Source organism: Idiotropiscis lumnitzeri, chromosome 19 (assembly GCF_059441095.1).
Source record: "Idiotropiscis lumnitzeri isolate Australia: NSW breed Sydney's pygmy pipehorse chromosome 19, RoL_Ilum_1.0, whole genome shotgun sequence".
Classification (NCBI taxonomy): Eukaryota; Metazoa; Chordata; class Actinopteri; order Syngnathiformes; family Syngnathidae; genus Idiotropiscis; species Idiotropiscis lumnitzeri.
This window is the reverse complement of record NC_142409.1, coordinates 4997917-5022402: the sequence shown is the minus strand read 5'-3', so window position 1 is coordinate 5022402 and position 24486 is coordinate 4997917. Positions and strand designations below refer to the sequence as shown.

Sequence of the window (24486 nt, the reverse complement as noted above, 5' to 3'; positions counted from 1 at the left end):
TCTCGGGTCGCACTGACCTCCAACGAGCTCTGATTGATTCCAAACCGTTGCCGGCATTTTGCTGCGGGACAATAACGACACCGTGGACCTTTTTAATTAAGAAGCCATAACTTTAAACTTGCCTCAGTCCTTGCCGGTCTCAGGGCCTGGGATGATGTGAGCGTGCACCGCTCTCAGTTTTGAGAGAACACTTGTTGTTTTCACATTCTGATGATGATTAAGTTGAGGACTAAAGGTAAAGGAGTGACAATGATCACAGCTATGCAGTTTTTTTTTCTGTGTGCCCTGTTTTGACAATATGGTATGAAAGCAATTAGTCACAGTCAGGGGTGGTTTTCTAGGACGGTGACGGTTTTGTTTACCCGGCTTGAGAACGAATTAAATGGTGTGTCATCAACGGTGCAGGCAGTGGAAGATTGTAAACATGTTTTTCCCCCTCCCTTCAAAACGAGAAATAAAACGACCGCTGTTAGAAGATTTAATTCTGAGGAAGACTCTCTCTGGGGCTCTGTGGCACACTAAGAAGCACCACCACAAAAAGACTTCAATTAGCAGACGCTTTCATTCTCTAACCAAAGGCACCTTCAACTTTGGAGTTCGCGAGTTTTACATTTCAAACAACAACAACAACAACAACGTTTATCATATTTTCACTATGGCTGCACAAGTTCATAAAATCAGGTCATTTGCACCTGAAGACCCATGACCTTCAAATTTGAGCAATAAAAGGGGAAAAAAAGAAGAGATGGCGGAAGTTTAAAATGTCTTCAAATGATTTTATTTCCCGACCTCACAATATGGCAGGCAGTGTGTGTGTTTGAGGTCGTAGCCCGGCTGGGGCAACATTTGGAGGAATCTAAAATAACATTGTGCATGCAGGCAGGCCCAAACAAACAAAGTCAAGTCGGATAGATTACTCTCCGAGCTCCGGGCTGAGCTTTATGATGGATATTTATGCCCTATATGCTCACTCTGAACTTCACACAAAGAAAAAAAAAAAGCCTAGAATTGTGCCTGTAATGATGAAACCTCTTTTTTTCCTCAGATCTTATGCTTTAAAAAATATTTAAAAAAGGAAAAAAAGTTAATGCCATAATAATTAGATATTATGCACAATACAAAAAGGTTATTGATGAGTGGCCTCCAGCACTTCTTTGTAAACTTGGTGCATTAAGTTGGCAGTGGGCTTTGCAGTCTAAAAAAAATACCACATTACTAAAAAAAAAAAAAAAATCAATGTCTTAACCATGCGCAATCCTTTCATATTTGTATGCGTGCGTGTGTGTAAATGACTTTGTTGTTTATCTAGGGAGGAACCATATCCTAGTTTCAGTCGTATTGAAATCCCTCCATCAAAGCCGACTTAAATGCTTTTCCTGGCAGCACAAACATGGAGTGCTTGTCAACCCTAAAATCATTTTCACACGGCAAGAACCAATGAGCAGCATTAACCAGCCTCGCCAAGGTGACTTTTGCTCAACGAGCAAACACATGAGATGATATCAACGTGGCCTGTTCTCCGGTCAGCAAGGCGGACACCTTCTTCAAAACAATGCCGTGAACATTCCATCGTGCCTCATAAACGTTTAGATCTGAAGGACATGGTGGAATTTTGCATCAGTTAAAAAAATAATAATAATAATCATTAAAAAGTCCTCTGTTATCCCCAGATGTCCTGCAAGTAACGTTTCTCCTCCCTCAGGCCAGCCAGTTGCTTCATGGCCTCCAGTTGGTCAACCAGGAGCTCACGCTTGATCATCTCCATCAGGGTGTCGTTTACGTCTTTCGCCATGTTCTTTGCATCTCTGGTGAGGGTGGAAAAGATTGCAAAAGAAAGGAATGATCACAGAGCGACACAGCAGGAACGTCCAACAGTTCAAACCATGTCAAATTTATGCTGTAAATAAAATGTCTGCATGCCCTGCACAGACCCGTAACAATTTATTGTTATTATTGCATTATAAATTTACTTTATTTATTTTGCCACCACACTGCACGATGAACATTGACTGCACAATTCCCTACTTTTAACCCCTACCATTCCCCGGTGAATGACACGCTCCATCAATTTAGAATTCGGACTCGGCCTCTATCTTACAATTGCAGCATCTTGACGTAGAGGTGGGATTTATTTTAATTAATTTTGTCCGGATGTTTCAAAATCATTTATGTAAAGCAGGTAGCCCCGCAGTGATAAAAGTGAGAACCTCTCGATAAATCATGGAACTCTAAGCTATAAAACTGTTGCCGTGGCTCATTGTTATGCATCATTCATTGTCTTCCTGAAACTGCACTGACAGAAACAAATGTAAGGGAAGTGTATAAAGGTGTAGGTATGCAGAAAATAATATTTAAGCCGCTTTGTTATTGTAGTCAAGGAAAAGGTGCATAAAATATATTTGGTGGTTTCCAGCTACAACATTTGCATTCCTTGCAGGAGATTTATCAAACATTTATATATTTATCATGCATGCGCACGCCCCTCTTTTATTCATCTTAATCAGTGTGCAATGGATAAAATATTTCCACTCCTATCAAAACTCTTACACTCCTGTAATTATTTATTTCTTCCTAAATTATTCCAAACTGTTATAAATCTCTTTCTCTTAGTATGTTGAAATATTTCCGAAATGTAGCCTTTGTCAACTCCACGGGGAAAAAAAATTAAATAAATTTGCACAATTTTGGAAAAATATATACATATTTAACATGCACCTAAGAAAATTATTTTTATCTAATGAAAGATGTATTCTTTTTCATGCAGCAAAATAAGCAAGGCTGCTATTTTTACGATATATTATGATGCCCTAATATATATATATATAATTTTATTTAGTTTTGTTTTTTGAAACAGTTTTTGCCTGATATGCCTATTACTGTGTCCTTCATTTTTGGGTGAAAAAAAAAATCATGCAGGAGTTCAATTGTCGATATGTTGTTGAAATTATGGGTTGATCATTTGATCATTGTCCCGATTTAAGATGGGTGAGGTTAGATTGACTTTAAGAGATTTAATACATTATTAGTGCAGACTTCTCAATGAAGTTATCAAGAAGGGCCTGGGCTGAAGTTTCCTCTGAATTTGAACTCTACTTCACTATAGTGTCATACAGAACAGCATGATTTAAAAAAAAAAAAAAAAAAGTCATAGTTATTCTTACCCACAAACATATAAGTAACCGTTGTTTTTGAGCAAGATGTTGAGGATTTTGTGGCTGTGGAGCAGCAGGTTGTGTTGAACGTATCTGGGAGGGCTTCCTGAGTCAATGGCTTCCTCATCCCTCTGGTCATCTCTGGAGAAACATACTTTGAGATGGTCCAAGGTACCACTGGACACAAAGCCCTCCAGCTCCTCTCTGGTGGGAAAAAAAATGTGGAATTTTGGACCATGAATGGCTTTGATTGCTTTCCGTCCAAACACATCTTTGTCTGCAAGAACTGTTATTGGTGAATATGGAGAATGTGTTCGATGCTTGTAATGTCAGAACTTGTATTCCTTTTCCAAGAGCCTCCCGGGCAAAATCTGAGGAGTTTTTCCCATCCTCGTGAGGAGAGACGAAATCTGGATATGCAGAGCGTGTGACCTTGTAACACCACACACCAACACATCCAACATCCCCTTAAGATATTCAGCGCAGATATCCTTACCAAACATTTGCAAAGAACAAAAACAACTGTCAGGCTCAATAAGAAAACAACACTGATGAGCAAAAGGTCCAAGAAAAGCTGTGCCAGACAGCTCATTTATTTTGCTTAACAAGAAAACTAGAAAGGTCGAGGCATTGTTCTGAAAACATTTTTTCTAATCAATCCTGCTGTTGGGTGTAGCCTCGCTCCCTACCGGCTGAGGTGAGCTTGCCAACTTCTTGCGTCTGCCTCGCTATCTACAGACCCTGAGGAGGAAGCTGGTCATTGAGTCAAAGGTATGCACCACAAGTAAATCAATGACTTATTTAAAACACACAATACAAAAAGGAAATTACAATTCTTTTACCACTCAAACATTTTGAATTCTGCTTAACTTTAAAAGGAATGTACTTTTTGACTTATATATCCGTCAATGGCAGCGAATGAGTTAAATGTGAGCACTCTGTCTGGAAAAGCTGACAAATGTCAAGCAGGTGTTAGATTAGACTTGGCAGGCTAGTGATTGCCACGGTGGTTGCCATGGTGCTACCGCGATTAATTCCGACAGACAACCTCACATTTATGCATCATGACAGAGGTGAGCCCAGCAGGTTGAACTACGTTTCTCCATGTACTTGGGCCTTATGTTCACATTTAAACTGTGTTTTTCAATTGAAATTAAAAGCTGTGTCCTAAATCAAAATGTCAGTGGTTGCCTAATGATCAGGAAAATCTTTTTTGGGTGAGGTGAACTTATTTGCTCCAGGCACAAACTTTCACCATCATAAAAAAAATTTGTATTAGGAAATACCACTCAGCTTCTTAGGATGTGGACACGTAATCGAGAAGGACCAAGAAGCATTTGTATATTTAAATGAAAATCTTATTTTGGGCTATTTAGCATCAGAATGTGACTCTTTTTCAGGCTTGCAATTGGTTTAATAGTCCCTGACAGCCGGCAAATGCATTTTTTAAACGACATTGTGTGTGATCCGAGATTCATTTGCCTCCCACGGTGAGGAAGATTTAAAAATAATATGCATGCAACCCTGAATTTATTATGATAAAATAAACGGGTTCATAAATATTGGGACGGTGACAATTCTTATCTTTTTGGCTCGCAATGCATTTCAAATGAAACAATTTGTTTTAATTTCAGACTATCATCTTTAATTTGAGGGGAGTTAAATTCAAATCAGGTGAAAGGTGTAGAAATTCCACCAATTGGAACATGTGCCTCCTACTTTTTATGGTACGAAATGTAAACAATCGACAAAACAATTGACTGCTAAGCTGTTCCACTGCCAGATGTGTGTCATTCCCTCATTATGTCAATTACAAGGAGCAGATAAAAGGTTTTGAGTTCATTTCAAGCGAGCATTTGGAATGGGTTGCAGTCAAATTTCTGTATGAGAGCCAAAGAGGTGTCACTAGGCATCGTTAAGATGAAAATCCTAATAAATAAAGCCCAAAATGGTTTATGCGAAGTAAACAGTTTGGTAGGAAAGAAAAAAACCTGCCGGCAAATGCCACACATCAAATCAGATGTTCCATTAAGTCAACAACAAGAGTAGCAAGTTATGCATTGGTTAAAAATGTTAATTCTAGTACCCTTTTTTAAAATTGAGTCCAAGTCCTGAGTGTATCACACAACACAGACTGATAGCTTTGGTCAACAACGATGGCGTTCTTCAGAGAGGTGCACGCAGTGGGCAAACACGACTTTACCGTTTGGTGATATCGACCAAACAGACAGGAAAAACAAAGGGGATCAAATCACACCGACTGTGATCTATTCTTGAGATGAAGGCAGCTAATCCATGCACACTATTAATCCTGCAAAACAACTTGATGAGCGCTGAGCAAACGTTGATACTCGGAGGAGTCGCTCTACAGACAAGAGAATCAAACCAAGCAAAAGGAAAAGCACGAAACAATTAACGGACTCACACCAAGCTTACCTGAACAGGTAGTCTTGGTGTCGGTAGCGGCATCCAAAAAACAACCAGGTCTCACCGAACGCTGCATCAGGATTCCGCTGCCTCTCTTTTTCTCTGAAAGTCAAACAGGAACGCTTATCAGTCAATCTTCGTTCACAAAGAAAGAAGCAGATGGACGAGAGAAAATCCATTGTCGCAGCAGAGGTTAAAGAAGAGTGGTGGCACGGTTAAGCAACATCCGCAGTGACAGCAATTGCCTCGTGCACAGAAATGACGGCTGCAAGGACGTTATGTGTATGACTCGAGCTGGATGCATTCCATCAATGCTAAACAGGGAGAGAACAATAAATATCATACGGTGTGTGTGTGCAACAGTGATAGATTGCACAAAAGTGCAACTTTTCATGGATTCTTCTTGAGGCTGCAGAGTCGGGAAAAGAATTTTTAGTAGATGGAGGGAAAGAGAGCGACACAAAGCGACTCTGATGGTGTACCCCCACCCTCGCTTGTTCCACACCTGAAAGGTGCCAACTATCTCCTGGATTAAAAAAAAAAAAAATGTTGACCCCCTCGAACTTTTCATGATGCCATCAGCAGAATCTCAAAAGCTTTATCTGTTCCTGCCATCTGCAAGGAAGGAGGCGACCTGCGAGAGCGGCCACCAATGGCGGCCTGAAGTGGAATACATCAAGACTTTTTGAGGATGCCCTATTTTTGCTGCTGGGAGTCCGACAGCGAATCGTTTCTTGAAGATTTTTGTTTTGTTTTTTAAGCCACAGCCACGGTAATTAGAGTGATTTTTGTACTCGTCGTCACTGTATGTTTATTGGCCGATGTTTTATATATAAGCAACCCAAAGTAGTCATAAAAATCCCAAACTAATTGGACGGCTATTACATGCTATTTGCCACTCGTAATGAATATTGTATCATGAGCGAGCAATGATGTCCCTCCTCCATCCCAACGGCAAAAGGAAACTACTAGTTTACATCACATATTATTAATTTTTGATTACAATGCTTTATGAATATCATAAACCCAGCTTAATTATTTGTGTGCGTTGCTATTACACTCATTTATTTTCTTTTAAGTGACCCCATCTTCCATCACTAAAGCAACTTGCCTCTTGATTCGCAGATAGTAGAATCACAACGGAACACTATAAAATCGATTAGGGAGCATTTTAACTCGTTAACACTTTTTCTTTCCCAAATCCAAAATACTTTATTAATTTTGTTTTAGTTTACGAAACTAATGCCCTGCATTTCCCATGGGTCGTTATTAGAACCTTTGTGGTTGTTTACGTGAGCATCAACGCTCGTCCTGAGCACTAGTGTTCACTCACAGCACTTTCAGGGTAAAAAGACACACAGTTTATTTCTCGCTCCCCATTGGAAGTCATCTTCAACATAAACATCAGCAATTTGTTCAGGGCGTCGTAGAAAGTTAGCTGGTATGTTTAGTTTGAATAACCGCAAAAGTGTCATTAATTCACACAAGAAAATGAATGTAGAGGCAAGTGTGTTATTTCTATCTCCTCATGATCTCTTTCAAGTATGAAGATCAAAATAAGATATGAACAGCAAAACAATTAAAGTGAGCTCTTTATACCATCTCTTTTGGGACGTGCTCGGTATCCTTGGGCGTCCTTTACAATTTACCAAGACTGAATCCTCCGCGCCACGATCACATTATGACTTATCATGCTTCTGAGTGCACGTCAAACACGTTACCACCTCAAGAAATGATAACATTCTAGTGCATTGTGTGCAACGGTCAAATGTTTTGTTTTTCAGTTCCCGCACCGTACTGCTCACAAGGACATAAAAAAATATGCATTTAGGAAGAGTGAACAAACGAGATTACTTTTACGTTTAGTGAAGGATTCAGGTGAGCGTATTCCTCCCCCGACAGCATGATGAAACACACAAAGAGGAGACAGGCAAGAAAAGCAAAGGAGCTGTCTATCAAGCATGCCAGAGTCGGAAATAAAAAGTCGGGAGCAGAATCTCTCCCTCATGTGGTGAGCAACCTGAGAGTAGAACTTCCACCAAAAATATTGCTTTGATTAAACTTCATTGTAGTTGAATACTAACGACTAAAAACTAATGCTGTGGTACTATTTTTTTTACACTAAAAAAATAATTCTTCACTCTTCAAGTACTGCTCTCATGACCAATATTAATAAACAGTAGCATAGTAGGCCTAAGTGCTAATATAAAAATAAACAACGCAGCGATTTTGTCATTTCTTCAGTTTAAAATGGAGCAAGAAACACATTTCAGCAGAAGGATTCAAAAAATTGTGACAAATCTTTCATTTTTGTGAGGAAAATGCAGGATCTGGTCACAAAACCGTCTGGCTGTAGTTCCAATTCCCTCCTCATTGCATCCTGGGCAAGATTGTTCTGATCTGCAAACAGCCTCAAGTAAACTCATTTTAGCGTGCTCGTCTCCACTCAGCGCCTGCCCTGAAGGGATCGATACCAATATGAAAAAAAACCTGGGTTCCATTCTGAACAGGCCACAGCGGGCATCTTTCCCTGAATACAAATTACATCATTGCATCTGCACACTCTTAACAGCGTGCAACACGATCCCATCAGGAGAGCAGCAACTGGAGCACTCCATTTGGTCAGTACCAGAAGCGTGCCATTTAGTGAGGGAGAGCCGAGGGTTAGGACTTTGTAAACATCCCAATTATCTTGGATGGTACATTGCATTAGGTCACTGTTGAAGTAGTGGTTCACTCGTCTGAGCCGTTCCGAGCCGGTTCCACCTGCATTCACTGACAGTGTTAATGTCTCAGTCTCTATATGGACCTTGAAAATGTCTGCAGAACATTTTAAGATGTACACTAAAATAAAGAATCATTTCATTTTTTTATTCTGTGATGTGATGGGAGATTTGACTGGAATGAGCCTGTGCTGCACAATCAATTTCAAAATTGACACTTTTTTTTAACAATCAATTAGAACAATTGATTACTCTTCTCAATTCAAACGCAAAATTACAAACTGGCTAGAACCTAAAGCGATTCAATGCACGACTATCAAAGCAAGAAAAATACTGAATTGATTAATTTATACAAATGTGCAATAAAAGTATTCGATTCTTGCTGGAAATCGGTTGAAGCAGTTTTGCCTAGTTCGGCTAACTAACAAAGACAGAAAAACAACTGCGGAAAATAAGAAATAAAAGATCTGAGTCAAAACTGAGTATTATCACTCTAAAAGCACAGATTCAATCATTTCTCTCCTGTACAGGATTGTCCAGGTTTCCTAAAGCTTTGGCTGGTTGTCATCCTCGTCAGGTTTTCAAGCCTCAGGCATCAATTTTCTCTTTAACGTCGTAAAGAATATGACAGGTGACAGCTCAGTGTTATATTTATTTCACTGCCGTCACAGCTGTGAGCAGAAAATAAAACAAGCAGACATCACGTGATTCTGTGTAGAATCTTGTGCAGAGATCTAAGATGGAGAGCTTGTTTAAAAAAAAAAACGAACAAAAAAAAATTGCACCACCCAGTGAGTCTGCGACCTTTTCGAGAGGCTTCTTCCAGTCGCGATCTGAATCCAAAGATGTATTTTTACAAACGAGCTTCGATTAGCATTAAGAGTCGAGATGGAAGGGTCTCAGCATGTTTGTACAGCAAACAGGATGCTTTTCAGACCCAGAGGCAGATGCGGCGCCCCTGTTGACAAACTGCTGATTGCTATCTCGGAGCAGACGTCAATCGGCGGGGTCGTTTTTTTTTGGAACAAGGCTGCCTCACACCAAGACAGGTTTACACAATCCACCTGCGCTCCGTGCAGACGGCAGGATGCGATGCAAAGGAGAAGGTGGGAAGGTGAGATCAGACAGGAGGGATGCAGAATTCTGAACGAGGAAGTTTAAGCTCCAGCGGTGAAGGGAAACAAATAGAACATATGACCCGGAAGAAAAACGCCGTGAGGAGGCATTTGCTCTGGGGTTCCAGTGTCTGTATTTAAAAAATAAGCGAGTGATGATTTGCATTAATAAAATGTTAAAATGGTAATTTTGATATTTCAAATTATTTTGCAATATTGACTTTTGTGTTTTGCCCCTCTGCTCCATTTAGCTCATGAATACGAGGTGGCTGCCAAATGATATCATAATAGAGTTTGATTGTTAAGATTATGCACAATTAAATCAATCTGAGGTTTTATCGCCAAGGCTTGACACTTAAGAGACCTAACGGAATTCATTTCATTTCAGTTTGCTGAAAATAATGCAATTCCAATAGTGCATTACTTCAACATTGACTAGTGGGGAGTGGCTGACAAAGTAAGAATGCTAATACATTTGTATTTCAAGTTCACAGCCAGCTGCGGGACTTAAGCTGTGCAAAGTAAGTCCATTTCCAGCCTGATTTTGAGTTTATCGACTTTTTTTTTTTCAGGGTCAACAGCGGGGTGCAAAAAAAAAAACGACTGACGGCTCCCAACTGGTCATACGAATGTCAAATTAATTTAAGCTGTGTCAGAGGTTTGCTCACCTCAACCCTGATCTCATGCAGTTGAGGCTGAGTCACGACTGGATTTGACATCCTCTAAATCATTTTCCATCTCACCGTGCCTGTGCAACGTGGGCGAAATACCGGCAAAGTCACGTCGCAAAAGGAACATGCACCTGTGTCAGTTACTGGGATTTTTTTTTTTTTTTTTTTACTGACTGTGAAGTCATGTTGTCGGAATCATATTTCTAAACAAGATGGTATTCAAAAAGCTGGCTTGAGTTTTAAGACATTTCCTTCTTTAAGCAGGAACATAATTCTTTGTAGCTCGTATTATTTTTAGAACAGAAAAAAAACAGCGGAAACACTTTCTCAACTATTATTTGACATTGTGAATTTTTATTATTTTTTTTTTTATATAATAGACAGTTAGTTTTACAATCACTGATCAAGGAACTTTCTGTAAATGTCCCTCCCTCAAAGTGACATGTCAGATTTCTGACATTGATCTGCTGCAAGGATTTTACAACAGTCACCCCACCCTTCAACGCAGGTCGGCCTTCCAGGTGCATTAGAGACAATTGGAGCTGACTGGGGCACCACCTCATCTGCGCAAAGTCACCCGTGACTTAAACATGTCAGTCACACTAAAAAGGTTTGCGCTGCTTCCTGACAAGTCCGGGGAGACATGAGCTCGGTTCAACGCACATCTATCCGCCCGGGTAAGAGAAGATGCAGACGGTCACGTTAACTCTTTATGACAGGTCATCTTGCAACCATCATTTCAGAACCTCCCCAAATTTTAGAGTGTCACATCCAAATTATTCTGACAACTATAATTAAAGTTTAAATTAGACAATCTGCAAAAAAAACTGCACATCAGCATTTACTTCATGGCTATCCCAATTTTTGGGGTTTAAATCGATACGCATCCGTGGGCTGCTGTTTCTCCTGGCTACTTATTACACACCAAATTATGCGCAATATGTCTGAATGTAAGGGACCTCATTTATTCCTAATGCAATGGCTAAAACAAGCGCTGCGAGGAGCGCAGCACTCAACGTGTGGAATTATTATGCCTCATGCGACGGAATGACGTCAACCTTTTTGGAGCTTGAGGCGGGGCCTCATTCAACCGTCAAGGCAGATTAGCTGGAAATGTGCAGTGATGAAACGCCCCAAAACATTGTATGGACATTTGTGAATATCCATTACCAGGACCTGGAAAGGTCAGCGCAACAATCTGCACAAAACTAGTAGAAAGTAGACAAGAATGCATGAATATACATTTGTTCACCTTTGCTGGAGGAAGCCAATGAAGGGTGCCACACCCGTACCGGGTCCGACCATTATGAAAGGCCGCGATGTGTCCGGTGGTTGTCGAAAGGAGCAGTTGGGTCTCAAACTCACATGGATCTGAGGAGTGGGGGTCACAGAACATTAATGTGCATTCTAAATAATGGAAGTAATTAGAACACTGCTGAGGAGCCACTGTGGGCCTCCCAATCTATTAATTGATCTACTTAACATTCTAAGACAGGCTAATGAGAAAACTTATGAGCTCCAACTGAAATCCACAGGGTGTGATGAAGAGGATTTAGTTGCTTTAATTCAAATTCTATTTGATTTTAATCGACCCCACATAACAGGCCCGAACCCGGGCAATCAGTGGAGTCGCACAGAAGAAAAATCAAATGGAGGATTGCTTTCAAAGAGCGCAGACCTCCGCCAAGGCAAAAATCCTACATTGCATTATTCAAGTCTAGAAACATTCATATGATTATTTCAGCTCTCCTTCTATCGTGTGAACTCACCCGGGGCAAGGCCAGGCTACACTGCGATTCAGTCTTCCCTGGGAGAACCAGGAAAGGGGTGACGAGGTCAAACAGCCAACCAGTACACAAGCCCCGCCTCCCTACAGGAGGACCTGAGCACGCTGGGAGCTCGACAACGCTGAGGACAAAATTCAGCTTGCCCGGGTGCCGAAGGCAGGAGCTGCGAGTTCAAGAGACGACGGACAAAAACGTGATAGTGAGAGCATGTGCGCGTGTGTGGAATACACGCAGACAATGGTGAGCGGGACATCCAGAGGAAAAAGAGAAGAGGAACAGACAGAAAAAGCAAGATGGAAACCATTCAGACAAGAAAAGACATTTTGAAAAAACCCATTTGGACAGCAGCTGATCAAAGTGCCAGAGATGAAAAGGCTTTTAAAAAAAAATGGGGCAGTGAAAATGAGGGTGCAACATCATACATAGGTCTGCTTAGGCCGTCCTAACTTTTTTCCAACAAGAGAAATTCTGAAGTATTCAGGAGCCATTGGATATTATATTTCACCTTTTCCTTAATAAATACAACCGCTATGATCACAGAGAAAAATTAGAACCGAAAATGATTTAAAAAAAAAAATGTGCATCCCTCTGAGTACCTTCCCACCTGACCAATCTTCTCCTTCCTACTTCCTGTTTGCAGCTGGAGACCTCTATTGACCCGAGCATCAATAATGCAAGCCTCTAATGTCTCGAGTCTGCACTATCTGATAAACTACAGTCGCCGTCTCTCTCCGAGCAGTCTCTCGCTGTCTCGCATGCGCTCTGCTCACAATCAAGGAAGCAGCAAAGCGAGTAGGAGAGCAGCGGAGAATTTCTGACCTTGTCTTAGACGCTCATGTTCCTTGTGAGCCTTAAAGCAGAACCTAATGGGTGCTAGCTTAACAGAAAGTGCAAATCGATGACCGGCTAAGTGAGGCCAAAAGATGGAAAGCTGATTTGAATGAAAGACTCGCAATAGTCCATTTGTTTTTACTCGAACTTCTCCCATCAGAGTTCATTAGGGAATCACAACTACGCACTTAAGTGCACTTAACGCGGGCTACAGAGTAGCCAGGTGACCCAAAGTATTTTCTTTTCTTTCAGGTCGAAAGTTGCAAAGTCTTTTTATGCATGAAGATTAAAGAAAACACCTCAATCCTTTTCTTAATGTCAATGTGGCTTTAAATATTCATAATCTATCCAAATATACCCTCATCGTACTACTTTAGCTGGTACATGCACCATCAATAATTATGAATTTAACATGACCGTCACAATATTTATTTCGTGTGTGTGTGTGTGTGTATATATATATATATATATATATATATATATATATATATAATGTAATATATAAATAAGGCAGAGCATTTGCTCTCCTATTGGTTGTATTAGTCGATTTGAATATCAACTAAATAAAACCCATCAAGCATCACATATTGAATGAATTGTCCGCCTAGAAGCGTTTTTAATTAAGGATGTCTGTTTTAACTCATGTCATTCCCTCCAGAAATAAAATACTGTAATGCAGTCTCTTCCAACCAAACGACAACAATAAATGTTCACGTCAGCATATAAAGATTGATGAGTTCATTGTTGCGCAAAGGAGATGGATCAACTTTTCACTTGGCAAGCCATTCATTCAGTCAAGCATTACTAGAACAAAACTGCGTTTTGCTTAATTAAGACATTTGTCAAAGTTTCAGTGCAATTTATATATTCAAACAGGGCTAATAATCACTGTCAAAACACATTCAGCATTCTCTTCCTTCCAATTACCAATTGCAGTTTGGAAACTATTTTTAGTCGTCATTGTGCAAAGAGGAAATGAGAGGAGGAATATTAAAGGTTGGAATAAGACAGACATTTATCATTGTGAGGCAACGTTAATGCTAACAAATGATGTCGGAGCTGTGAAGAGCATGCGTTTTTCAGTCTCCTCACCTGGCAGCTGAATAAGGCCTGGGCTGCAGCTTGGGGAGATGCTCTAAAAAAAAAAAAATAAATAAAAAAAATTTTAAAAAACATGCACAGCTGCCAATCATCCTGTTCTCTTGCAAATATGTTTTAAACCAATAGATGGGGAGTCATTTTGATCTAAACCATATTCTATTTTCGGTAACCCTCACTCAAGTGTCAGTCTGTTTTTAGGACATGCTGCTGTATTAAAATCACAAAGTCAGGCAGTTTGAATCCCAAGTGGCCAGATGTGAAGCCAGTGGGAAGCAGATTGCTTACGCGAACCCAATTGCAAAGTCAGCCGTGAAGGTGCCCTCTTTTTGGTAATAAGCAGCACTCACTGCATAAGCAAAAGGTGGGTCGCCGGAATTGAGAAAACATCGAAGGAGCAGGGTTTCCGCCTGTAACGACAGGAGATGCTCGCTCCACGTGATGTGGGTTAAGAAGAAGCGAGTTGGATCACTTGAAAGTTGGATGTGAATAATTGATGAGCTCGAAAGAGTAAGAGCAAAGCAGCTGAGGTCCCGCAAAAACACATCATTTGGCTAAATCGCTCGGAAAGACCAACAGCTGGAGAAAATCTGCTCACACTCTTAGCCTGACACCTGCCAACAGGTCATGGTGTTGGGGAGGAAGCGCAGCAGGTTGACATCAGAGTCATTTCAATTGAATGCAAGCACAAAACTAAGTATGGAAGACGATCTTTCAGATTCAGACAGCAAAAACTTTGCCGTGCTTCTCAAAATATCCACCGAGGCCTTACAATCATTTAGATTTTAGGATTTTAGATAAGCACTCAGTCAGGATCACCACAGACATGCCCAGAAGTTTCATAAGTGACGACTCCTTCAAATATGTTTTCTTTATTATATTTATTTCTTTATTTTGTCCAATATTCTTTATTAATTATTTCTTACTAATATATTATGGGGAAAAAAACAATAAGCAATTTATCATTTGAGTTGTTGTAAAATCTCAATTCAATGTTCACCATATTAACGCCTATTTTTTAAAGGGGAAGTCAACCCCGAAAAATAGATTTGCCATAACATGTTCTATGGACCGTCGCTAGTATAAACATGAGATTCTGATTAAAATTGCATTTGTGTAATGTGATTTAAGCGGCAAAAGCCACCCATTTGAGCCATCTCAAGGGGCGACCATTTTGTCCCTTTTGCAGAGTGAAAATGAGATTGCAGGTGCTCAGGCTCAGGTAACGATTAATCACGACTCACCAGTTTTGTGAAAATGAGCAATGAGTGGTCCTTAGCTGAACCCTGAGCAACTGTGATGCAATATTAAGTCGACAGAAGTGACCGCCCACTGAGATGACTAAAATCAGGTGGATTTTACTATTTAAGTCATATTCCACAAACGCAATATTAACAAGTGTCATTTTTCGACTCGTGGGCCTGCACAGAAAATATTTCTGGAAAGAAAATTTTGGTGTTGACTTCCCCTTAGAAAACTTGCAAACTACTTAGCAATACATAACAATGGGAAATGATTTCCAATATAAGATCCATTTTTAGCGAAATAGGAAACATGTTTAAGTGTCATCGCATTTACACTATAATTTAATTATAATTAGTCTTTAAATACAAGTTTGTTAAAAAAAAAAGGAATACAAAAAAAAACAAATTAGCTTTATGCTCACTGCATTTTGTTTAATTTCTCTCTAACCTCCTGTAAAGTGCATGTTGCTATGATTTTGAAGGTCAAGTGTGGTGGTGATGCTTTGACTGTCTTAATTAAGTGGCAATTTAATTTCACAGCCAGCGCTGAGATTACAGTCTCCTACCTCTTTGTTAGGATCAATACGATTTTATTGAAAGATAAAAACCCACGGGGACTCCATTAAATGGATATTTAAAGAAGTCTCACCCTTAGAAAAATAAAATGTTCACTAGTTCGTAATAAAAAAAAAACTAAATGAAAAAGCTGTAGTAATCAAGTAGAAATTTTGGAACTGATTGTCTCACAGCTCACTAAAGCAGATTATGAAACATGCATCTCATTCTTACTTGGGAGGAACGTTTAAAATGTATATTGGAAAAAAACAGTGCAAAGTCCATTCAACTGACGTGAAAATTAAAAAAAGGAGATAAAGAAATAAGGTCAAATATTTCTGCATGAATAGCTCCCACACCATTTCGATTTATTTTACTTTTAATACTACGCATACCTTTTAGTTCATTTTGGAAGAGAAACCTTGCAAGTTCACAGACTTTCACTGAGCAGACTTTCAAATGATTTCAAGCAAGCATCGAGTGGCAGTGAAAAGAAAGAAATTTCATTCTCAATGTTCATGCTTTTGTAGACTGACGAACAAGTTCAAGCCTGGAAGGTTACAGATGGTCAGGAAATAATTTGTATCCAACCTGGTTCAACTACCTTCGTGCCCTGCAGTATAATGAAAAAGATGCTTACAGGCAGCAGTCTACTATGACCTTTTCACATATTGGTAGAATCATATAATAAGAGAAAGGAGAATGTGTATCTGTAGTCGTATGTGCTCTCGGATGCTCTCCTCATTATTTATAGTTACTGTCAAAGAATAAGTATAAACCCTGATCTTGCAGTCTAATGAGTGCGGAGGGGTGCATAACGCTGCGTCCTTGCCGCTCTGAGTCAGGCTTCACCATTAACCTCTGCTCCGTGATCACCTCTGCACTTGTGCAAATCTCGGGCCCTCTGCTCAATCCACCAACATAACATCTGTTGCTATGAGAAGCCTGCTGCTCCAAACTTTCAACATAATGATGGCTGATTGGCATGGAGGACAAAAATTGCTGTGACATCCTGCATTTTTTTTTTTTAAAGAGGACAACTTGTATGTAAAGCTGTCACCAACTAATTTTCAAATGTCCGCCTACTGAACCCGCCAGCATGACTGATGAATGAGGAATATTTACTCAACAGTGACAACTTTAAGACATCAAATTCATTGATATCGAGGAAAAGCGACACAAATATCGAACTTGCTTTGCAAAGGAAAAACAGCGATATGACACAAGGAAATGAATGTTGCCCGACTGATGAGACCTCAATTGTATGCAGTCTGGGTGATTTTCTATAAAAAAAAAAAATAATTCAAAAAACAGCCTTGAGATTGTTTTATTGGAGTAACGGCGCCCTCTGCTGGATATGCAATTTTCTAAAAAATGGCTCATGAGTGACAAGAGATGAAATAAACGAAAATACCATCTGTAATTATTCTCTGTAAAATCTCAGCAGCATCTTTTTTTTAATTAAATATCCAATTTTCTTCCTCCAAAGAGGTTGCTCAATGATGATTGTCGTTTACTTTAAATGACTTCAAATGTTTGCAATTATGTTTTTTACATTCATCTGCATATTCAGGATTCTTTCCTCCCACTGTAAATAACACTTTGAGATGTGAGACATTTAGCAACATGTCCCTTACTTTTGCACTGGGGGGGTGACAATTTGTAATGAAATAATAATGTACAAATACAGGAGGTGGTATTTACTGAGGTACATAATTGGATGCCGATCTCGTCAAGACTATACAGCATTGACGAAGGTTTGCGTTCTGTTCTGTACAATTACCCTTATAATAAAGGGGTGGTTCTTGAAAATCAGTTGAAAGGTAATAGCTACAATTTTTCAGAGCAAATACTTGACATTCAGCAAGTATTTAGAGGGTTATTTAACGACAACATAATTAATATGTATCAAGAAAAAAATAATTACTCACAGACTAAAGCCTTGTCAACTCTAAGAACTCCCTTTTTACTAAATAAATAAAATAAAAGAAAGTGAGCCGACCTATGAGGACGCTGAGGGGAGGAAGACAGGATGGGAAGGCAGCGAGAAGCTCCAAAACACTGAGGCTGGACTCTCTCACAAACTGGTTGTAGTCCGCAGTGCCTTGTTTGCTACAAAGCTCCTGCAACCGTCTCCTCTGAACGCTGTCTGCTGTATGCTCAGCCAGTGCTCGCAATAAGGCCTGACAAAGGAAGTACTGAAAGTCACAAGAAGAAACTGGCAACACCATGTTGCCATCCATGAAATAGCTTTTAAATAATGTACTGTAACACAAAGTCATTGACCGACAATAACAATATACCACCTCTGTGAAAAAATAGTTTTCAAAATTAAAATGTTTCGTCTGCCCTTCCATTTAAATATACAGTATTTATCTACCCGATCTTGAGAATTGTTAATGTTTCTACATACCTTCTTCGGAACACTTCTGATTTCCAGACACCGTGTGAACAGGTATAGTAAAGAAATGTTCTGAGGGATATAGGAGGGTACCTGCGCACCTGCGACCCAGTCGGAAAAAAAACACAACATCACAGCTAGCAGGAAATTAATGCCACAGTAACAAGATATTATTTGCTGCATGATTAATTACCAGTAACATAAAAGTGAGCCTGCAAGTGTCCGTTCCAACACATTGCTACACAATGCATGCTACAAATAATTGACACGTGTGTGCTGACCTTTTTTCTTCGTGTTTGGAAGTAAAGAAACATGGACATGGTGATTCTTCTGATCCTCAAGACCCAATCTTTGAAGCAATTGCTTGACCTCACAGTCGCTATTTGGGCAGAAAACATTAAACGAATCCCCAGGTTGATAGGTCAACATTGGGTATGCCTTGAGAGGAAGAAAACATTTAGAAATAAACATTATTTGAACTGAATACAGAAGTCATTGAGGGATACAACGATTTTAAAATTCTTACAGTGATGTCAAGTTCTAGAAGAACGGCAGTCTTGACTGATTCGCCAGTTGTTAAACAAACTGCACGGGATAGAGGAACCTCATAGAGAGTTTCAATGTTTAATGGCCCAGAAATCTGAAAAAAAAAATAAGTGCTCATTTAAAAAAAAATGCACAAACTAGACAGGTATCATATGAAAAGTTTCAATTTGATTTTAACAGGAAGGGAAGTAGGAGACAGAAAAAGAATCCTCACCTCTTGCACAGTGTCTACTTCTTTAAGAGACACGTCTAGAAAAGGTGGAGGTAGACTCGGAACATTTAGAGTCAAGTCAGACAGCGGAGGCACTGAGTGTGACAGTGAAGGTGCATTGGACGTTCCAGGATCTGCGTTTTGTGTCTCTGCTGGTGTTTTGGCAGAAGATGAACCCGTAGATGTGCATTGGGGTTGCAAATTAGGAGACTGAAGGTCAGTGAGGCTTAGCAGGTTTAATTGGACATGAGGTATAGATGAATCTGGAATTGTCTTCTCTGAGTCCTCTTTAAGACTCCGGTCAGAATCCATATTTGATAACGCTGCTTTGACAGCTGTCCAGAGTCCTTCAAGCCAAGGGTCCACAACTACTTCCAACCTTGGAAAAACAAAAGTACATTACAGACGCATAATTAAGTGGTGCAGTGGGAATGTATCAGATGACTACAGGGGGTGGGGGTGTTATAGATAACGTCAGATGCATCTTGTTTGCGAGATGGATAGATTTTTAGTTCCCATACAGAGACTCCATAAAATGTACATACTAAGACTGTCAAAAATGTCTGACTTAAATTTTAAAAAGGCCTTGCAATGCACCCAAAACCCAATTTTAGATGTTTTTCTCATTCCTCTGGATAACTTACCCTGTTCCATCATCTGCATATCCTGTTGCATAGAATTTTTGGGCTCCGAGTTCCTGTAGACGGCGGTCAATTGTCTTGCCACAGTTGCAAAAGTTTTCATAATTGGTGTCTCCTAACGCTGGCGGAGATATACAGAGCAAATAAAAAAATCAATAAGGAGTATGCAACAATTTGATGATTTACAAGACACAGCAGAGTGTCATTTACCTAAAAGTGAATAGTGAAGGTGTTTGTATCGATCAGAGGAGAGTGTCTTCTTTTTTATGTGCTTCACAAATGGCAGGGCATTATCTGGTGGCTCCCCATCTCCAGTGGTAGACACAATAAAGACCACCGGGGACCTCTCTTTCTCCAGATTGTACTAAAACACGTTAATGAGCCAGAGACGAGTGCTTCCATCAGGCAGAAGCAAACACAATGTAGATCACCGCATTTGACGCAGTATGGTACGTCAGCTGCATGATCCAAGAAAACAAATTCTACATGCAATTGCTACCTTATTTTTCTGGTTCAAGCAGCTGAGCTCAGCTAGTAGCCCATGCTCCTCTGCCTCTTCAGCTATCCCCTCTGCTATGGACTGGGCTTGACCTTTTTGGGACCCATAGAGAACCACAATCCGAGGCTTGGTTTCAATGGGCATTCTGGAGTAAAAAAACAAATGTTTTTACATTGCGCAAGGCATCCTAATGAAATGATGTAGCACGGCAACGTAGCTAGGGAACAGAGAACTTTACACAGTGTTTTCCTTTAAGATAACTTTAAGAGATGACACTAGACAAGCAAAGTCGGCACTCCGCAAAAATCTAACTAAGTTCAGAAAACATAAACACTAATACTAGCCGGATGTTGCGTCATTTGACAGTTTCACACGTGGAATTTCGAAGTCGGTTCCAAATGGGAAACATATGCATTAAGTGGCGATCGCTAAACTTGAATTGACCCAATATGGTAACAATATCACATAAAGTACCATTTTGTTTAAATACTGTATACCTTTCCAAATAGGCAAGGAGAATTATCAAGCCCGTCCCTCTCGCATCCTTTACTTTGTATTGGTTTAATTCACGCGAGAATTTTCTTCTTGTAGCGCAGTTCACGCGAGATGAATGTACACCGCGAGATGGAACGTGATCGGAAGAGCCCACCACAAAAACACGCGTTTTTTTTTCTTTTTACTATTTGTGTATACCCTTTTAAATACTATTGATACTTCTGAATGTCATCACTATTTTCAGCATTGACACATTTTTTGTCGTCTAATGGTGTGAATTTACGAGCATTTGCAAAAGTGGAAATTTTCCACTTGGTCCCGCCCTTCCCGCTCGTGGAGTCTTCCAGAAGTCGCCGACAGATCCGTGCGGCTTGAAACCTCCAACACTCCAGCGTTTCATCGTTCAAATTCATTATTTCACATAGGACAAGTCAAATTGGGACACCAATTCTTCCGTCAATATGTCGACGTTGGGCACACTTGCCTTCGATGAATATGGAAGGCCATTCATCATCATTAAAGACCAGGATAAGAAGACAAGGCTAACGGGCATTGACGCATTGAAGGTACAATGGGGCGGGCTTGGTCTGGCACGTTTACTAGCCTAGCACCGATTTGCTTGCAGTATCATGTTCACGAGATCAACCTGACATTCTGCAGCTATTGCAGAAATGTTTTGAATGTTAAGCCTTAAAACGGCACACAACGCGGATTCGTGATGACATTTGTAAAAAGCTAGCAGATCCGTTGTTTAGCCACCATGCTAACATGAGGCCCATGTGCGTGCTCAGCGTCCGAGTGGTGGGTGTTCCTGGATAGGGCTGTGGCCCTTGTCTTTACAGATGCTAATCATTTCCCGAATCACATAAAAAATGCTAATAAACTCAATCATACTAATTGTAAATAAACCATAACCTGCTCATTGTTGTGTTTGCAGTCTCATATTATGGCAGCCAAGGCAGTTGCGTCAACGCTTAGGACATCGTTGGGACCTAATGGTGGGTGTAATAAATGTGGAACGTCATGAAACATTGATCTTGGAACAAAGTTGATTAGAATCACCTTATGAAATATAATAAATGATTTTCTTGACTAGGACTGGACAAAATGATGGTTGACAAAGATGGGGAAGTGACTGTCACCAATGATGGAGCCACTATACTAAGCATGATGGATGTGGACCATCAGATTGCAAAACTTATGGTGGAGCTGTCTAAGTCCCAAGATGATGAGATTGGTGATGGAACCACTGGAGTTGTTGGTACGTGAAAAAAAAAATCTGTTCTTCTTTTGCTGCAAAAGAACACTAGGTTGACCTTATTTGGTTAACTAAATGCAATGCACTGACTTATTACTGGTTTCTTTAGTTTTATAAGATTCATGAAGAAATGTACAAAGTAGATATCGCAATAATGTCATCATAATTTTGTCGTCTGTTACACATTAATTTCTCGCCTTCCCAGTACTGGCTGGGGCTCTGCTCGAGCAAGCCGAGCAGCTCCTGGACCGCGGAATCCACCCCATTAGGGTCTCTGACGGTTATGATCAGGCCGCACGTATCGCAATTGAACAGCTCGACAATATCGCAGAAACCTTCCCATGTGATCCCAACAACACAGAACCCCTCATTCAGACTGCCATGACAACACTTGGATCTAAAATGTGAGTCTCCAATGTGTCATATTTATGCTTTATGAATTAATCCTTTCTGGGATGCCAGTCTGCTAAACAGTTTGTTTTTTTTGTGTGTTTTAGCATCAACCGATGCCACAGGCAGATGGCAGAGATTGCAGTGAATGCCATTCTCACCGTGGCTGACATGGAGAGAAAAGATGTTGACTTTGAGCTTATCAAGATGGAGGGTAAGGTAGGAGGCAAGTTGGAGGACACGCAGCTCATCAAGGGCGTCATTGTCGACAAAGAGTTCAGTCACCCTCAAATGCCGAAGGTACAAATGATGCAGTAGATATAATTTAACTGACAGTGTGACAGTTGCACAACAACAATGCTAATTCCAACTTTACTTTTTCTCTATTCAGGTTCTGAAAGATGTTAAAATTGCAATCCTTACCTGCCCATTTGAGCCCCCTAAGCCCAAAACCAAGCATAAGTTGGATGTTACCTCTGTTGAGGACTATAAAGCGCTCCAGAAATATGAAAAGGAGAAATTTGAGGAGATGATCCAACAGGTTAGTTGTCCTAAAAGACAGTTGTTGATATTCTCATGATTTAAGATCAAATATAAAAAGCTCGTTGTTGTTTTAGGTCAAAAGCAATGGAGCCAACTTGGCCATCTGCCAGTGGGGTTTTGATGACGAAGCCAACCATCTTCTGCTGCAGAGCAAGTTACCCGCTGTCCGCTGGGTTGGAGGGCCTGAGATTGAGGTTAGAGACGCAGTGCCTTTTTAGAAGTTGTTGCTAAAATATTTTTTCTTCATATTCACAGTGGTCACCATGTGGTCGATGATCAGAAATTATTATTATTATGATTATTATTACGATTAAAAGTATTATCACTTAAGTTCTAAAAAGGGATACTGACAAGAATGACTTGACATTAATTTGTGAACAGAATCATCAACATTAAATTCGTTCAGATTCTTGCAGTATTTCTTCTTATGTATTCTGATAATATTGAGCCCACTCCTTCTATTCTATTTCTATTCTATTCTCATAAGATGCTTTCACACGAAATGTGTAGCCAACTGGCACATCAAAGGCTTTAGCAGTAGAGCTGAAATTTATCCACAGCCACAAAAAGGGGCTAAGGCTGATGCAATGGTCTTAAAATCGATCAGCGTGGCTATGATATTGTCTTTAAATCTGCAGATACATTGATTAGAACAAGCCCTCTAAAGGCAATGAAGTAAACAGTGCGTTGTTACAAATGTGTTGTGAGTGGGCTTATTCTATTTCTTAATTTTCCTGGTGTAGTTGATTGCCATCGCCACTGGGGGGCGCATTGTGCCAAGGTTCTCTGAGCTGACTCCCGAAAAGCTTGGCACTGCTGGCCTCGTGAAGGAGATCTCCTTCGGCACCACAAAGGATCACATGCTTGTGATCCAGGACTGCAAAAACACCAGGGCTGTGACCATTTTCATCCGTGGTGGCAACAAAATGGTAAATCGCTTACAATTAAGGGTGACAACTTCCTAGTTGAATGTGACATTGGGCTCATCTTCTCCTCCATCTGTTTTATTAGATTATCGATGAGGCAAAACGTGCGCTCCATGATGCTCTTTGTGTAATTCGTAACCTGGTCAGAGATAACCGTGTTGTCTACGGAGGAGGAGCTTCAGAGATTGCTTGCGCTCTGGCCGTCAACCAGGCTGCTGACAAGGTAAATTGACGATCAAGTTTCCCAAAGGAAATAATGCAGCATTTGCCCCCTTAGCAGTAACTTTTGTTTTGGTTGCTCAGTCCTAATTTTCTGTCTTTCCTGACTTCCAAGTGCCCATCATTGGAGCAGTATGCAATGAGGTCATTTGCAGATGCCTTAGAGGTAATCCCAATGGCATTGGCTGAGAACAGCGGCCTCAACCCCATCCAGACCATGACAGAGGTCAGAGCCAGACAGGTCAGAGACAAAAATCCGTGCCTGGGCATTGACTGTCTGCATAAAAACACCAACGGTGAGTCACCACGTGGAATTGTGCCTTCATCCCAGAACATCCCCTTTTCATACAGTCGTTACTTAAGGTCTTTCTTTTTCAATGCAGACATGAAGCAGCAGCATGTGATCGAGACTCTCATTGGCAAAAAGCAGCAGATCTTGCTTGCCACTCAAGTCGTCAAGATGATCCTCAAGATCGACGACATCCGAAGCCCGGGAGAGTGCGAAGACTGAAGGAACACCTGAAGGCTCGGTTGTGCTCGCTCTAGAATGTTGCAACCTGTCCGAGCGCTTCTCGAAATTGGAGGCACTTCTCTAACGCTGCATCCAAACCGCACTGCTTACTGCTATTTATCATTTGATACAATTCCCTGTTCTCGTATCAGAATTGTCATTAAAATGTTGGCCTGTTGAAATGTTTTGTTTTATGACACCTTTTTGCATGCAGTATGTTGAGTAGGCAGTCACTCTCACAAC

At 40.4% G+C, this 24486-nt stretch overlaps 2 protein-coding genes across 3 annotated transcripts; one reads left to right on the top strand and one right to left on the bottom strand.

Moving 5' to 3' along the window:
- Positions 1–762: 762 nt before the first annotated feature.
- Positions 763–20507, bottom strand: mtrr (5-methyltetrahydrofolate-homocysteine methyltransferase reductase). 2 transcript variants are annotated; one of them, XM_088282410.1, is made up of 15 exons: positions 20399–20507; positions 19902–20046; positions 19613–19766; positions 19406–19523; positions 18765–19140; positions 18531–18644; positions 18286–18442; positions 18017–18105; positions 17606–17786; positions 13799–13841; positions 11858–12038; positions 11341–11459; positions 5589–5681; positions 3162–3356; positions 763–1805 (listed from the first exon to the last, which is right to left on the bottom strand). In XM_088282410.1, the coding sequence occupies exons 2-15, from the start codon at positions 20043–20045 to the stop codon at positions 1661–1663; spliced, it is 2109 nt and encodes a 702-aa protein (XP_088138536.1). In that variant the 5' UTR covers position 20046; positions 20399–20507; the 3' UTR covers positions 763–1660. The 2 variants fall into 2 exon arrangements, with proteins under 2 accessions (XP_088138536.1, XP_088138537.1); XM_088282411.1 differs by lacking the exons at positions 17606–17786; positions 18017–18105.
- A 52-nt stretch (positions 20508–20559) lies between these two features.
- On the top strand, positions 20560–24425 carry cct5 (chaperonin containing TCP1, subunit 5 (epsilon)). The gene is made up of 11 exons (XM_088282408.1): positions 20560–20962; positions 21334–21394; positions 21493–21657; positions 21860–22058; positions 22152–22344; positions 22436–22585; positions 22662–22781; positions 23331–23516; positions 23599–23736; positions 23848–24028; positions 24116–24425. Exons 1-11 carry the CDS (start codon positions 20858–20860, stop codon positions 24241–24243), a joined length of 1626 nt encoding a protein of 541 aa, XP_088138534.1. The 5' UTR covers positions 20560–20857; the 3' UTR covers positions 24244–24425.
- Positions 24426–24486: the final 61 nt, after the last annotated feature.